General features: G+C 43.3%; 2 protein-coding genes across 2 annotated transcripts; one reads left to right on the top strand and one right to left on the bottom strand.

The window, feature by feature from the left end:
• The first annotated feature begins 3,173 nt into the window (after positions 1–3,173).
• Positions 3,174–6,953, top strand: LOC101779326 (ras-related protein RABF2b). The gene is made up of 7 exons (XM_004982168.4): positions 3,174–3,373; positions 3,923–4,000; positions 4,087–4,254; positions 5,004–5,052; positions 5,609–5,682; positions 6,252–6,345; positions 6,556–6,953. The coding sequence occupies exons 1-7, from the start codon at positions 3,332–3,334 to the stop codon at positions 6,660–6,662; spliced, it is 612 nt and encodes a 203-aa protein (XP_004982225.1). The 5' UTR covers positions 3,174–3,331; the 3' UTR covers positions 6,663–6,953.
• A 282-nt stretch (positions 6,954–7,235) lies between these two features.
• On the bottom strand, positions 7,236–11,279 carry LOC101778637 (transmembrane protein 56-B). Its single transcript, XM_004982167.4, has 9 exons — positions 11,075–11,279; positions 10,270–10,412; positions 9,124–9,212; positions 8,893–9,028; positions 8,703–8,777; positions 8,400–8,521; positions 8,202–8,277; positions 7,779–7,838; positions 7,236–7,674 (listed from the first exon to the last, which is right to left on the bottom strand). The coding sequence occupies exons 2-9, from the start codon at positions 10,384–10,386 to the stop codon at positions 7,546–7,548; spliced, it is 804 nt and encodes a 267-aa protein (XP_004982224.1). The 5' UTR covers positions 10,387–10,412; positions 11,075–11,279; the 3' UTR covers positions 7,236–7,545.
• Positions 11,280–16,420: the final 5,141 nt, after the last annotated feature.

Raw genomic sequence — 16,420 nt, 5'->3', positions numbered from 1 at the left:
ATACCTTTGACAAACTTGAGAGTTGTCATGATGAGTATGTTTCTTAAAAGTGCATTTGCCTTTGTTAGAACCTTTGCCTTTCTGGTAATTCTCCTTGTTCCATTTTCCCTTGAAATTCTTTTAGAGTTCTTAGCACCAAACTTTTTGTTGTTATTCTGAGCATTGAAGTGAACTTTAGGTAGATGTGTTGCACCCACAGGGCACAAATGATGGTTCTTTGTTAAGAGCTCATCATGTTTTTTTGCTTGAAGTTAATCATATATTAAGTCAGAATATTTGGTGTAGTTGTGGCAACGGTAATGCTGTTATAATATCCTATTTGCAGGGAGAAATGTAGACAAAGACTTTTCAATCATTTCTGCATCATCCAAAGGTTGATTATAGAAATGAAGCTTGGAACAAATCTTATGAACTGCAAAATTGTATTCTGCAACAGATTTGAAATCCATAAGATGGAGCAGAGACCACTCGCGTGTTGCTTCTGACAAAATTACACTTTGCTGTTGATAATAGCGCTCTTTGAGTGAATCCCAAAGTTTCTTAGGATCATCTTCCATGATGTATTTATTTTTTTAGATCTGGATGAAGATGATGCCTTAGAAAGTGCAAGGTTCTAAACTTGTCTACTTCAGGAATAGGAGCTTGTGGATTAGGTTCATTAAGTGTTCCAATGAAACCTTTTGTTATAAGCACTATTTTTACATTTATAGTCCAAGTCAGATAGTCGCTACCATCTGCTGCAAGTTCAGTGAAATCTTTGTTGATTAAATGAGCCATTTTCCTACATGAGAGAACCATGTATAGGATTAATTTACGGAGGTAAATTTGTGTTGTAAAGTGAGCAAAATAGTGAATGTAAGATGATTCTTACAATAACAATTAAGGTATAGGGTATTTTAATTCCTGTAGGAATAAGTGACTTGATAGTCATATGTAATGTTGTCCATTTATATGAAAATTGGATATACACATTGAAGGTAGTCATCAAAAAAATGTAGACCTCTCAGTGATGAGCAAAAACTGCCTAAAAGCACGGTCTCTAGGCAGATAAATTCTTAGAAAAGAACTTATCGCAGCCAGTGACTAGGTCGCATCACCTTAATTTTAATTTTGCTTTATGTTCTATATGATGTAAAATATTGATTAAGTATTAATCATGCAAAAAGATAAATTGCACATGTAAAGATCGTTCTAACATCAATGAAAAATCTGTGGATCATTATGATGCTCAATTACTGCGGTAATATTGGCATCCTTATTACATAGGTGCTAATATTCTGATGGTATATTTAACAATGTGCATGACAACACATATTTACAGAATAATCAGGGGTTAAAACATAAACATGCATAATAGAATATTCTAAACATGTAAATAAAGGTAAGCTTGGGGACTATCTTGTAAAACAGAGGAAGCAAGGTGGCCTAGTCTGGGCTCGGCCCATGGCAACCCACCAGTGTGGCGACTGTGCAGGCCGTACCACCGGTCTGGCCTGCAGGCCAGCTCCGGCCTGTGGCAACCCACGCAGCCCAAGCGGCCCATCCGGTCGCAACGCGTGTAAAAGGGTAGAGGACCTAGTTAGGGTTCCCAATCCCTAACTGCGCCTCCCCCTAAGCCGCCACCGCCGCTGCCACCGAGCTCCTAGCTTGAGAGTTGCGCAGCCACGCGAAGCCGCGACGCCAACGTGGTCACGCCACCCCACGCCTCCACCTCCATTGCGCCGCCCCCTAGTACCGGCCGTCGGCCAGCCGTTCAGCTCTCGGAGGAGAGCCCCAGTGCGGCGGGGCTCCATGTGCCACGCCGGATGCCCAGGCGGCGGTCAACGGCCGCGATGCTCTCGAGGGGGCTCGGTGCGGCGGGCCGCCGCATGGCTCGTCGCGGAGGACGTCGGCGAGGGGCCACCGTCATCTTTGAAGAACGGTAGTGCACCCTGGCGAGCCGCCATGGTCCCAACCGTGAAGCTCGGGTGGACGGCCGTGGTACTCCCGGCGAGGCTGGAGGTCATGTTGGCGGTGGTGAAGGAGGTGATGGTGGCGTGGTTGCCACCATTGGTGGAGGGGCTGGCCTGAGGACCGAAGCTGGTTGCCGCCATTGTCGCCACCGCCGGTGAGTTGAGGTCGGGGATGACCCCGATGCCTTCCATGGTGCTCCCTGGGCAATGGATGTGCAGCACCAGAGGACGGCGAGGTGGCTCCTCTGGTGGTATAGGCGTCGGGAGTCGAGTCATCGCCGGGGATGAGCCATGTCCGATGAGGACGAGGCCGGCGTTGTAGTTCGAGCACGCTCGGAGGAGCCACTAGAGTTGCTGCTGCTCGTCACCGTCAGCACTTGGCGTGGTGCAGGCCGTGAGGGGCCAGGCCACTGGCCTGGGCTCTGTGGTGGAGTACGACGGGGAATGCGCCGATGAGGCGACCAACGTCCCCATCCAGTGAAGCCACAACGTCCACAGCCACCACGAAAGCGGCGGCCACGTTGACAATGGCGTCCTGCAGGATGGCGGCCATGGCATGCAAAGAAGTGCCCGCCTCTGTTGCGGAAGCAAATCCTGGGACCCATCCCGGAATCCATCGGCGGCCACCATGAAGAGGAATGGCAAGGAAACAATCGTCCAGAGAAATGAATTATAAGTCTCCAGAAGCCATCTTACCCAATGATGGTGAGGCCCTCTGGCCTCTATCTCCTTCTGTGCGCTCAGTAGAGAGCAACATGCGTGAGTAACGTGTTGGAAAGTGAAAATTGGAATGATGTAATGAAATAGTTCACTGATTGAAGGGGAACTGTTACACATATATACAAGCCCAAAGGGTACGAAGGTGTCCGTTCGGGAGAACATGCCCCTTCCTAAATGATCCCTTCGGTGACTTGCCAGCAGTTACTAATGACATCATTAACTAATAATTTAGTAATTATAGTAAGGGATCACTAATAAGATCGTATTCGCACTTAACGTCTTTCCAGATTCGAAAATGAACTTGGAAACAATCCAATCACGTTTCATATTCGCCACGAAATATGGATGTGGACTTGGCTCCTCCCCAATATGTTCCGTTCCAGCCCTCAAAAAAAAATGTTCCGTTCCATCCCAAGCGTTCAGAATCACCAACTGGGCTTTTCCAGTCATCCAGTGGGTTGAGCAAGCCTGAGGGCAATTATGTAACTTGGCGAAAACCTTTTTCTTAAAGGAAAAAACGAGGGGAGAAGCATATAGCACACGCGGAGCACGAGAGCAGCGGAAGCAAACAACTGAAAATTCCCCAGCCCGGTTCCTTCCGTGCGATTTGATCTCGTCGGAGGCCCGGCCGCGGTTCCCCCAATCCGCCATCGAATTCGATGGCGGCCAACGCCGGCAACAAGATCCGCAACGCCAAGCTGGTGCGAATTTCCTGTCCTTAGCGCTCCAATTTCCGTTCTTGGTTTCGCCGCAGATCGAATCCCGGCCGGCCGGATCTTGATCGCCAGTATTGGGCTGGTTGGTGCTTAGTCGCGTGGGGTTGGTCGCGATCGTATACGTTCTTTGCCTGGGGATTATTACGACGGGACAAATAGATGGGGTCCTTTCGTTTATGGTTGATGATAATAGGTTTAAGAATTTATACTTTTTTGGCCGAATTCTCCTATTTATGTTTCTAGATAACTGGCTAGGGTCCTGGTTAATTTCTGCGTCAGCTTAGAGAAACAGTACCTGTTGTTTTTAGTTGCTAATTGGTGGCTTGAGGTTGTCAAATGTACTTTGGATGATGAGTTTACTTGGCCTTCGATATTGGTGGTAACCAAAGTCCTAAATGGCCCCCTATCCATGAATAAATTCCGCTTCTTGAGGTTGTGGGGGGACTTGCTGTTATGTGTTAAACATATAATTTTGCATTGTAAGAATCTTTGGCCATGTGAATGGCAGTGTTTCACGATATTTTGATTTGACAGGTTCTTCTTGGAGATGTAGGCGCTGGCAAATCTAGTTTGGTTTTTCGGTTTGTAAAAGGACAGTTTGTTGAATTCCAGGTGAATCATTTGAAATAATTCTTGTGCTGAGACTGAGAGCGTATTACTAGCCTTTTGCGCTCATATTTCGGTCTATCTACTTGTAGGAATCGACGATTGGAGCGGCTTTCTTCTCCCAGACCTTGGCAGTCAATGACGAGACTGTCAAGTTTGAAATCTGGGATACTGCTGGGCAGGAGAGGTACCATAGCTTGGCCCCCATGTACTATAGGGGCGCTGCTGCTGCTATAGTTGTCTATGACATCACAAATCCGGTGAGTAAAACAAATGTTTTACTTGTGCTATATAAGACTGATGTATTAGGATTTAGGAACCAGCGAACGCCAAAGTTCATAGTTTAATGGATTCTTTGGTTTATAAAAATGGTTAAAACTCCTATGCTAGTGCTTTACGAGATGAGCAGTGATTAATGATGAAACCATAATTGGCAAAGTTTCCTGATGGTTGCATTCATGGTATTCTGGTGCTGCAAGCAATTAAATCCAAATGGTTATTGGAATATGACAAGTTCTAGCTTATATCCTTTCAGTAGTGTGAAAAAGTCTTGTGCTTTCAATATAGGAGGTGATTAGTAGTACCAGTGGTAAAGCCACATGGAGTGCCTGGGATGCCTTATACTTCTATGATCTATCTGTGGTTGATGAGCTCTATTGCCAGAAGCCATTGACAATGCACAATTGACAACTTATATATTATTTTCCTTTCAATGCTCTGCACTAATCGATGTGCATCTATCTTGCCTGCTCATTCACTGATCAACACCTGCATTTAGATGCAGATTAATCTCTCTTATTTTGTGGCCATATTCCAACCACTTATGCACCTCCCTGTTGCACTCATGCTCCCTGTTTGTTCATACACCATGCAATGATTTAGTTGGGGCTACAATTCAGAAGCATCACATTATTCTATCTTTCATCAATTATTCAGCAGTTTATCTCTTTCCCCTGTTAAATGAAATTACACCACCATGTCCCCTTAATCATTATTATGTTACTTTTAGGCCTCCTTCACTCGTGCGAAGAAATGGGTCCAAGAACTTCAAGCTCAAGGTACTTCAATTCTCAATATGAAGATTGAGGATGCTCCGTCTATGTTTTAGTGTTTTTTTTTCCTGTAGGGAAATGTTTTATGCATACCAAAAACTATATATTCATAGTCCTTTTGCACTGATATGTTCCTTATAGTTGATATTTGCTCTAATGGCATTCGCCACCCAATGCCCCCGGTTTTCATTATTAAATGATGGTGTATCTGGTGGCCTTATTTTCAATATATAGAACACTTTAGGCTTCCCTTTTTAGCCTATACCTATTCCGTTGATCTATACCTTGTAATGTTCCATGGATGCTATTTTTTCTTTCATACTTCCTGCGTGGCTATTAAATCATTAGGAGTAAATAGAGTTAGTCCATTACCCAATTTTCATGCCTCAATGAATTTATTTTTTCCCCAAACTTAGTTCTCCCAAACACTTTATGTTTGAGGGTTTTTTTTCATTTTTGGGTATGGTTTATGGTAATTCGAATATTGAACAAAATAAAGCCATGTAATAGTTATGTAGCTTCGTGATACACAAGTAATGGATTTCCCTTTATTTTGGTGTAGGAAACCCGAATACAATAGTGGCTCTTGCTGGCAACAAAGCTGATATGCTAGATGCAAGGCAGGTGCCAGCAGAGGTATGCATTTCCTGTTTTTCCCTGTCTTTTCTCCTATACACATTCATTTTACTGTGTTCCTTCATAATGGTGTAGTTAATTACCCTTCAAAGCTAATGTAATTGTGTAACCAACTAGTCACTTCAAGCCTTCTTATGTTTCGGTATATAACGGAGCATCGCATCATAGCATTTAGTTGCTTTGTTTTTTGGTATGACATCACGGGAGGCTTTAGATTGCCTAGTAATATCACTATTATTGATGCCTTATATATTTATTTTCCTTTTCTCTTTCTTTTCCTTTTTTTGTGGCTCGTGTTGGGTTTGAACTCTAGCCTACCCCAACTTGCTTGGAACTAAAAGGCTCTGTTGATCCTTTCAATCTGTGACATCATCCAAATTTTCGGTCCAACCCACTTGCATGCCAAATGAGTAAATAGAGCATAAGTTTAAAAATCTTGCAATCTACTAATAAGCCCCGACTGCTTCCTGCTGTTTGTAGCATCTTTTTTATCTGGTGTAGACCATGTATGCTACAATCAGTTGAACTTTTTTGATATGTGTGTCCGATGTTATATTCTTTTGATGCAGGAAGCAAAGACGTATGCGCAGGAGAATGGGCTTTTCTTCATGGAGACATCTGCTAAAACTGCAATCAATGTGAATGACATATTTTATGAGATTGGTGAGTTGAGTCCATTCTAATTTGGTAGGCTGGGCGATCCATGGCTTAAAATTCAGTTATAGCAGATGGATCTTTAAGCTGTAGTAAAATCCACTGTGCCTTCACTCCACGATCTCTCCCCTTACAATACATAATAATCTCGGTAGTTTCTTGCTGATACTGTTATGTTCTAACATTCTACACATTAATTGTCATCTTTTCCTGTTGCAGCAAAGAGACTGCTTCAAGGGCAACAGGATCCAAGCCCACAGGCTGGAATGGTTCTGAACCAGAGACCAAATGAGAGGATGGTCAGCAGTTCTTCATGCTGCTCTTGAAGCTATGTTTCAAGTTTCAACCTCATACTGCCATTGTGAAATGTACCAGAGGAAGTTCAACAAAATATCCCGAGTCTCCTGTGTGGCTGCATTCCAGCCTGATAACGCTCCAGCTTCCCTCTTGTCTTCTCATGTGTTTGTCATGTAAATGTCAATACTAGAATATCACTGCACGGATAGTGTTACTGAATTGTTGATTGTGCTCTTATCATATGATTGCGCCCCCTCCTTAAATTCTCAGATTTGCATATGTTACAACTTACAAGTGTTGGTTTTTTCACCTTGGTTTAACTGATGCTTATATCTGTTGTGACTACCTGTGACATGGTAAACCCAATCGCAGTTTTAACTGCTGCTGAAACCAAGAAAAGAATACCACAGCGCCCTGTTATGTTTGATGTTTCCTGTATATGACACTTCGGTAGACTCCAAATTTCTGGGCATACAACAGTTACATTTTAAGGCTAAATTTAATCTCCAAATTCCGTTCATGGAACCCTTAACTTGAAGGGCGGATTATGTTGTCGCGGCTATTTTGTCTTAAGCTGCTGAAAATCACAAATGCAAAGCATATAGCACTATAGCAGTGGGATTGCATTGTTGAATAAACAATCCATTCAAATGCTCTTCAGTTATACACATGACGCAGATGGTGTAAGCAGAACAGCGTGCTGGAACTTCATTACAAACCGAACTGGTTATGAAATTCCAGCTTTGCTGAAAATAACGATTTCATCTAACCTAACTTGTTTGCTAATACTTTACACATTAACTTTCTCTAGTTGCCCTGATATCCTTAACTTTACAAATCAAGGTCACACGGTGATGCCAGAAACACCAAGTCTTTGACAGTTCTGGGATCCGCTTGGCGTCAAGTCATCCATCATGGATATTTTGCCAGTGTTTTCTTCACACCTTTTAAGATCTTCATGAACCACATTGTGTTCATCACAAAGAGCACTGATGGCACAAGAAACGTCAGGTAGTACCCAAAGGCGTGCATCTGCATTATCTGTTGGTGAAGTAATTCAGAATAGAAAATGTGTCAGATGGCTCGAAGATGTTTTGTACTTGACTGAAATAGAATCGATGCATTGGGAATGAAGATCTTAGTACCTGACTGTAGTGCAAATAGATGTGGTAAAATACATATATGAACAAAAATATCCTTGCCACCTGAAAGAAATATGAACAAATGCTATGACCATGAGCCATCAGCACCAACATCTGGGAACAATAAATAGCTTTTCTATGAAACGGTTAGCCGTGCAAATGATTTTGTGAAAAGGAAAGCATATTAAGGTCAATTTTAAATTGTGATGATATGGGAGAGTTATTCACATATTTTAAGGTCATGTACACTCTTTTTTCGCCCACTTTGTACAGATGATTAATTTTCACGTCTTTTACTTCAAAGTCCTGTAATTTTTAGTTTCCATATGGAACCTTTGCACGGACTTTTGCATTCTGTTTCCAGCAGAAAATCAAGAACTGTGAAAATGGAAAGAGAGGCTGTTCTAATCCAAGCAATATACACACCAGCCATGCAACAAACATCAGGATTCCATTAACCAAGTAAGCACTTGATTTTTTCAGTCCAGCCGTGTCAAGAAACCTTAAAAGAAAAGCAGAACAACAATACATTACAATCAGATAGTATACACAATTCTTTGGAAAAAATAGTATTAACGATCAAGAATTAACTTTAAGAAATAAATAAAAGGTTCAGTTGCTTACCATCGCAAGTTGATTTCAGGGGTGGTTGTCTCTGAGATAAGAACCATGTATGTGTAAAACTGCCCTTCCCCAGATAACATTGTGTAAGCTATGGCAACTAGGGAAAGAGTATGATGGAGGACCTGAAATGGCAACACATAACCATTAGATAATGCTAGCCAGGGACCACCTATGAACTTTTTAATGTGTTGCTGAACTGGTGGCATGTGAACTTATTCCAGAAAAAAATGTTAAGTTAAATTAGACTAATTTATGAATATCGTTTCTGGTGCATATATACTTAATGTTTAAGATGGCACCTACATATTCCATTCCACCAAGGGAAGGATACAGCCAGAATATCATTGCAAGATCAGTGATGAAGTAACCGACAGAAACCTGTCAAGCATACATCCAAGGCACAACTATGTTAATAATTGAAAGATGAAATGTAAGTACATTATATAAAGAATAAGAGAAATGCTACTTTATCATAATAAATGGTATTCAGTACCCCCAATGCACAAGTGGATATGACTGAATTACGAAATGTAATAGGTCCCTTGATCCGGTCAGAGAAAAGATCAGTCGACACAACAAGATATAATGATACAGCCGTGATAAAGATTGCATGTGCGCTGGACATACCCCTGAAACGTATAACTGATCGTCAGTATGAAGATTCTGAAAAGAAAAGATGAGAACATGAGTAACATAGATGTACTAGCTCTCACGCAATACTAACCTGTTGTTCCATTCAACGCGTTGTATTTTTGTTAATGAAGTATAGCCCTTGAAGTAAAAGGAACTCAATATCCGAGTCAAATCATAAGCCTAAACAAGAAAACATGCTGTTTGTCAAAATATTTTTTACTTCCTTTCATATAAAAAAGTTGCTGACAAAGTCCAGAAATGTAAAGGCCAGCAGCCAGCCATACGATGCCCACATATTCTGTTGCATAAAGAAGTTACTCTAGAAGGTTGTTTTATTGTTTCCAAAGGATGAAGAGACTTGAATAATGGTTGTAACTCGCGTCAAATAAGTTTTCTTTGTCCTGATCTATTCATCTATATCCTTGATTCACACAGGCTGATTTGAGTTAGGATGAAAAAAGGCATGAGATGCAGGATATAGTGGGCACAGTAGTGCTTGATTTTGGACAAATTGATTTAAACCACCACTTGTTTAAAACTTCCCTGAGGATTTTTCATATGGGGAAAATCACAGTGTTCAGTCAACATTGCTGGTTAGGAAATAACAGTTAGCATTAAATTGTCAATGGTACAATAATTGTACTGAGAGGTCCGAGGGTTGTCAACAATGTTAGGGACAAAAAATACATTTAGCATCAGAGGTCAAGAACTTATAAGAACGAAGCACTAATAAATATTGTGGATGCATTTCGTTTTCTTCTTTCTATTAATAAGCCTTGCGAGGGAGAAAATCATTATGTATAGTCAACATTGCTGGTTAGAGACTTACAGTTAGATCAAACAAATGATAGTACGATCACTGGACTGAGAGGTCTGGAGGTTGTCGACAACCTTGGCAACGAAAACTACATTTAGAATCAACAGTCAAGGATTTAAATGGAGCAGTAATAAATATTGTAGGCGCAGTTGGTCTTCTTTCTATTAATAAGGCAACAACTAGTCCTATTCGTGGTAGTTAGCCTTTCACACCATTGCGGACATGCCGGTGTTACTCATTTGGGTTTAGTAGGGGGAAAAAAATCTTCCGTTTGGTGTAACTAATCTCTCAGAAGGTACTCATCCTGTGCAAAAGAGTAAGCTAGAAGCACGGATTGCTGCTCACATTAAGTTGATTACCCAATGCAATCATGAACCATAAGTTCATAGCTTAGACAACAGAAGTGAAAAATCAACCTACCATCTTGCAGAGGACAATGCCGATGAGCACCGATGTGTACGGAACAAGTGGATCAGCAAGCAAGTAGTCCCTCATCAACGCCTGAGCTTGATACTTGTAAACCGTCATGACTGCCATCTTCGCGGCTCAAGCACAAGCAGCACCTGCATCACAAGATGAATACTAACATGAACCTATATCCAGAGAACATCCCAGAATTGGATCTTCGTGGTGCCTGAAACATCTACCAAATTTTCCTAGCAACACGTCTGTAATCCTCATTGATATGCCCAAACCTATTCTCAGCAGCATTTCCACACAACTAATATCAATCTGGTCCGAAGGCTGTGAAAAGGTACAAGGACCAAGCACACAACACTAAGCAATCCGTGTCAACGATCACACCGAAACACTCTAAGCAACTCATGGCACTGATACAGATGCTGCAAGACATCATCAGGTCGGCTCGGTGTCGGTGACACAAGCAGATCTCCTTGCGCAGCAACATCAAACGGTACTACCGCCGAAGCCTACGCAAAGGTAATGTACCTAACTTGCCACCGAATGGTCAAAACACACATAGGAGCAATTGATATACTTCATCAAGAAACGCCACCGACGCCATGGCGGCCATTGTCCCAAGAACAAGAAATCCCCCCAAATGCAGGAGACCAATAAAGCCCAAGATCCGTGGAAGAGGGTCAACTCAACCCAACCCCACCCAGAAAGAATGGGGGGAAATGAATAAAACAAGCCGAAATGATCAACAAACAAACGCCAACAAATGATCCGCGCCGGGGGCCCGGCGGGGATGGGCAACAAGTACCTGGCGCAGGGATGGGAGATTGTGAGCTCGCCGGCGAGAGTGCGGGGAGCGCAGCGCAGCTATACGCGCGGAGCAGAGGCCGGGAAGAGGAGGGGGAGGCTCAGCTCCATTTCTTGGGTGGTGCGCTGGTCGTGCTGTTGGTGTTGGCGGCGAGCAGGGGGGGGGGGGGGGAGGGGGAGGCAGCGGGTAGCTGCGGCGTGCCACCATCCGCCCGAGCCTTTTGCGGTTGCCGCATTTGCAACTACCGCCTTGATTAAAGCTTGCGCCTTGATTATCACACCAGCATTAAGTGTTTAATCTGCTGATAGATAAACTACTTTGTGTGAGGAGTGAAGACAGAGCTTCTATACATTTTTTTTTCTGTCCAAGAAGACAGAGCTCATTCGGTGAGGATGCTAATCATTTGCCTTGCTTGGGCAAACCGACAGGCATGGTGACTGGTGAGGGATGTAAAGGTCATTTCATTCGACACGAAGCATTCACAGCAGCAGGTGGTCTTCTTTGCCATCGAATCAAATTGTACCAGATGGTGGACGCGGATAATCTGCAGCTGCACATACATGTTACTTTTTTTTATCAGGTTGGGGTACTTTTTACTTTCCCCCCTTGCACATGCTACTATTAAACGAGTATCATGACTATTCTTCTTTCAATTTGCAATCCTAGTCTATTTGTTTTTTATAGCAATCAAATGATTCATAATTGTTATAGCTCCTCTGCAAAGAGGGGCTTTCTGGTGTGCACACATTGTTTTAGATCCTTACGCAATTTCTTCATTTTAAATGATTTCTTCCGATTCCATTACTCACAGCATTTCTTTGGCTGATCAAAGCTTTCACCGACAATGAACTCTTACATCATCTAATTATGTAGTATAACACTTCAAAACTACTTTTGTAATCAAAAGTAATTTGCTATCAATCTACATTGCTTTTTTGGCACTTAAAATTATATTGTTTCATGTGAATAAGTTTATACAAATTATTGATGGACCTCCATCGATATGTATGAATTTACGTTATATCGTTCCAAGAATCCAACTTAATGAATGCATCGGCCAAGGGGCATACATCAACTCCTGCAATCACAATTCACAAGTGATGATTTTTATCCTCGCTTACAAACAACACACCCATAACAATCAAGCGCAATTCATATTTGTTGCATATGTGTTATAATGATGTTTGTGTAGTAGAGCACATTTGAAGGGGAAGAGGAAGCAAGCTTAGAGATTAAACTTGGTCTCCTCCATTAGTAATGATGTTTGTGTAGTAGAGCACATTTGAAGGGGAAGAGGGAGCAAGCTTAGAGATTAAACTTGGTCTCCTCCATTAGTAATCAAGTAATGATAACAAACATTCGGTTAATCATAGGGAGAGGGGAGGGGGCACATGACCCCTTGGCCCCCACCAAGTTTCACCTCTGGCAGTTGCACAATAAAATTGTAAAAGTAGGGTACAATTAGAGTTAACGTTTAGATTCGTTTTAGGACAAAATCAAAATCAAAGAAGAAATAATAAATAAAACTTACATTTTATCGGAAAGGCTAAGGGTACAAAAGATAGAATGCATCTTGGGTCTCCATCATCTAATCAGTAAGAGATCGAGTGAGATAGGAGGGAATCATCTCATTTTTAGAGTTGCTTGGTTGGTAGTAACCAGATGTGGGGGATGATCTTCAAGGTGAATTTCTTTTGTTTCATTTAAGAAGAAGTAGTGTCTAAGGTAAATTTTCTTTTTCTTTTTGAAAGAAGTCTCAAGGCAAACTTTCCTAAGATTCAAGATGTGATCTGATCTCTAGAAAAACGATGAACCATTTTATTTCACCTTCTTTCTTACCGACACGTAGGTTCCATGTCATCCCATTCCTTCTCGTACATACTAGATAGTACTCTCTCCATCCCAAATTACTATTCGTTTTAGCTTTTCTAAATTCATAACTTTTGCTATACATCTAGATATAAGGTATATCTAGGTATGTAATAAAAGCCACGTATCTAGAAAAAGTCAAGAGGGAGTAGGAATGAACCAAATAAACCCATCCCACGTTTCCGGACTGTACACATGGTACCCGTGCACGCCAACCTTTGCAAAAATACCGTGCTGCTCTGGGTCGGTACCACAGTACAGAAACAGAAGTACGGAACCCACGTTCGTTTCGCGGATTTCTGGTTTCGTTTGCTACCACCCGCTGGCAACCTCCCCTTCTTTTTCCTGGGAGGCCGGCCGGTCACAGGCAGCTAAAACTCCAAAGTCCAAACACTGGCCAGGCCAATCGAACCCTATCCAATCCTCCGGTGGATCAGCCGATCAGGTCAGGTTTACGTGGACTCGACGGAAGCACGTCACGTTCCTTCCTCCCTTTCTTTCTGGCAACGACGCTGACCTGCTTTCGTTCACTTTTGTTATTCCTTCACCGGAACTGAAAATTTCTTGGACTGAACTGGAGCTAGCTGATGCACAGCTGTGATGAGCAAGCATGTGATCGACCTCAACCGGCTAACCTGAAAACTAGACTTAAAAGCCTACCAAACCAAGTGTGCTAGATAAACATGTTGCCTCTTATCTTTTTTTGGGCGAATAAGGTTCTTCTTCTTTAAGAGTACTGCATCAAACACGCTACCTTTTTCTTCCGCAAAACGTGCCAGGCATGCTTGGATTCTACTCCAAACGTTTTTACCCCACCTCGTGTGCTAACAGTTCGCCAAATACGATTCAGCGAGGATTCTGAGGAATAATAATGCTCTGTAGCTCAGCCTAAGAAGGTAAGGAATTGCATTGCAGCATAGTACACAAGGTCAGGCACCTTGAAATTATATAAGCTGTATTATGAACCATAGATAATAGGGTAAAAGACTATCCTAAAATCACTAGGGACCACGTAGGTCCCAGAGTGATTAAAATGTTATTTTACTATAGTACCCATGACTCATAAACCAACTTATAGTATAATTTAAAGGATTATAATCTAAGATGACCTTAGTGCCCCCACACCACCACGTGGTCTGTTGTTCAGCGAATGGAAATCTCGATATTCCATTTCTACGCATGACCTAAAAGGCGCCGATGAAATAGACTCTCTCGACATCAACCAATACGATAATCAATAAATTATCATCTATCCACGGGAGCGAGCGAGCATGAGCATGTGATGGCCGACGACTCCAGCCCACGACCCCACGAGCAGCTTATTCGGTAGTGGGAGCCAAGTGCTTGTGTGAACCAGGGCACCAGCTCTTCCTGTCGTCATCCACGGAAGCTGGTCCTCGGCTGGACACCTGCAGCTGCAGCCTGCAGACAGGCGCACACGGGCGTGCCGTGTCTCCTGCAACTGCACCATAAACAAACGCCCGCCCCCATGCCTACCATGTCTTGCAGCGATGAGCGAACATGCCGGGGAACAAGTTAGTAACAGCTCGTGCTGATGGAGATTAGAGACTGAGTGCAGAGAAGGAAAAACAAACCGATGCTGTGCGTGCACCGAGGAGAGGAAATGACCGGCCCGAAGGTCTTCAGTTACCAGATAGCAGAGTTTCGGTGGTGTCACAAGGGAGATTTCCCACTCGTGTAAATCGACAATCATACAGCGTTCCTTCTTTCAGGTGTGCTGAAATGGATCGTTCGCCTTTCCTCGTCAGCACTTGTCGATAAAGAAAACGCAATCTACAACGGCGTGGTTTAGTGACCAGGTGGTGCCTTCAAGCAAGGAAAACAAAAGTAGAGGAACCTATATTTGCTTCATAAATCGGCTTCTCCCTTTCTCTCAGGACATCCAAGCTCGCCCTCACCATCATCCAGTTGGATTTGGTTTCTGGTCGCAATCAGTTACAGGCGAGGTCCTGTTTCCAATTGCATCATCATAATGTCACAGGGAAGTTTCTTCAAACCAAATTAGCAACCGAGAACCATCCATAATTTCACGAGTCCAGCAAGAGGAACCAATCAGTCAAAGTGACTTTTTTTAAAAAAAAATTCAAAATGTCTCCAACCTCTGCGACTTGATTCAAAGTTTCAAACCAACAGCAGAACAATTCCTTTTCAAGCCCAAACCAATGGACCGACACGCATTTCTGAAAGGACCTGACTACGCGGAGAGGGCTCTCCGGATAGCCATCCGTCGAGAGCCCCCCGCGGCACCCAGCCAACTTATCCGCTCGGCTCACCCCCACGCGGGAAAAAGAAAAAAGAAAAAAAAAACAGCGCTCGCATCTCGCCGCCACGCACCCTTCCGCCCGAGCTTCCCCCGCCACCCTCCACCTCGCCGGCGTCGCCTCCGACGCGGCGAGGACCGTCCAACTTCTGCCGTTTTCTGGAAGTCGTGTGCACGCCGCACGCGCACCCTCGCGCCGCCGGCCTGCTCAGGTACTGAAGCTGCATCGTCTACTGAAGGTTTCTGATGCTGGGGCGTCGGCTGTTTTGCTGATAAAGGAGAAAGCAATGCTGTGAGGAGGAGAAAGCGTGGGCCGAAGCCCAACTACAAGTACTTAGGCCCAGAATGGATTAACATGCAATAGGCCCATTCTTTCTGCACTGCGAGGAAAAGAGATGCTGCTTGGCCCACCACTCCGGCTCGCCGCGGCCGGTCGAGGCGCGGATTCTGTCACCGTGGACACCATCTCATCTGACGGGTGCAAGGTGCTAGTGCTACGGCACCTGAACTCGAAGGTTATTGTCGACTCTTTAGGCCTTGACACTTGAGAATGGCACGGTTGTGTTCGATGACATTTTGTAACCAGCTGTGCTTGCACAGTTTGATTTTTGCAGATACGCTAACAGCAGAAGATCGTGAAAAGATCGGCTATACCTTCAAGACTTAGGATTTTAATAAGTGGACGATATTTCTTAAATTACACTTTGCTTTGCTTTTTATTCTTGGCTACATTGAAAATATGGCATCAGTATCACCGCTATCGCGATCAGATAGCCACCCACAGATAGCAAACTAAACCGCGGAACTATCCAGCATAGTGGTTTAGTGGTCAAAGGAGCAGGTGACTTGCTTCCTGGGTCATGACTGCGCATCCCCATCTCTCTTTAAAGAGCATCAGAGCACTCACCAGTCACCACTGAAAATCGGTTTCTGGTCCCCAATCTTTTCCCAGGAGCACATCTTGGCCTAACATCTGTTGCTAACAGCCGGAATACCCTACTTTCAGTGACATCTTCGTACACTGACACTCTGATAGACAGAACGTCCTACATGATGGTAACAGGATAATTTCACAACTCCTGTGGAAAGGAACCATCCAGTGAAACGAGCTTTCGTTGCGTTAAAAAAAAATCCAGCTTTTTACTAACTGTTCAAAAAAAAGAGAGAGAATGCAGAGCCCCTGCCATTTTGCCTCA

Source organism: Setaria italica, chromosome IX, assembly GCF_000263155.2.
Source record: "Setaria italica strain Yugu1 chromosome IX, Setaria_italica_v2.0, whole genome shotgun sequence".
NCBI classification, from domain to species: Eukaryota; Viridiplantae; Streptophyta; class Magnoliopsida; order Poales; family Poaceae; genus Setaria; species Setaria italica.
This window is presented reverse-complemented; position numbering and strand designations above follow the sequence as displayed.

Coding starts and splice junctions, on each gene's coding strand:
- LOC101779326 (XM_004982168.4), top strand. CDS start 3,332: ATGGCGGCCAACGCCGGCAACAAGATCCGCAACGCCAAGCTG. Junction 3,374..3,922: donor AGATCCGCAACGCCAAGCTG/GTGCGAATTTCC, acceptor TTGATTTGACAG/GTTCTTCTTGGAGATGTAGG. Junction 4,001..4,086: donor GACAGTTTGTTGAATTCCAG/GTGAATCATTTG, acceptor ATCTACTTGTAG/GAATCGACGATTGGAGCGGC.
- LOC101778637 (XM_004982167.4), bottom strand. CDS start 10,386: ATGGCAGTCATGACGGTTTACAAGTATCAAGCTCAGGCGTTGATGAGG. Junction 8,522..8,702: donor CCCTTGGTGGAATGGAATAT/GTAGGTGCCATC, acceptor TTGCCATTTCAG/GTCCTCCATCATACTCTTTC. Junction 8,278..8,399: donor CCTGAAATCAACTTGCGATG/GTAAGCAACTGA, acceptor TTTTCTTTTAAG/GTTTCTTGACACGGCTGGAC.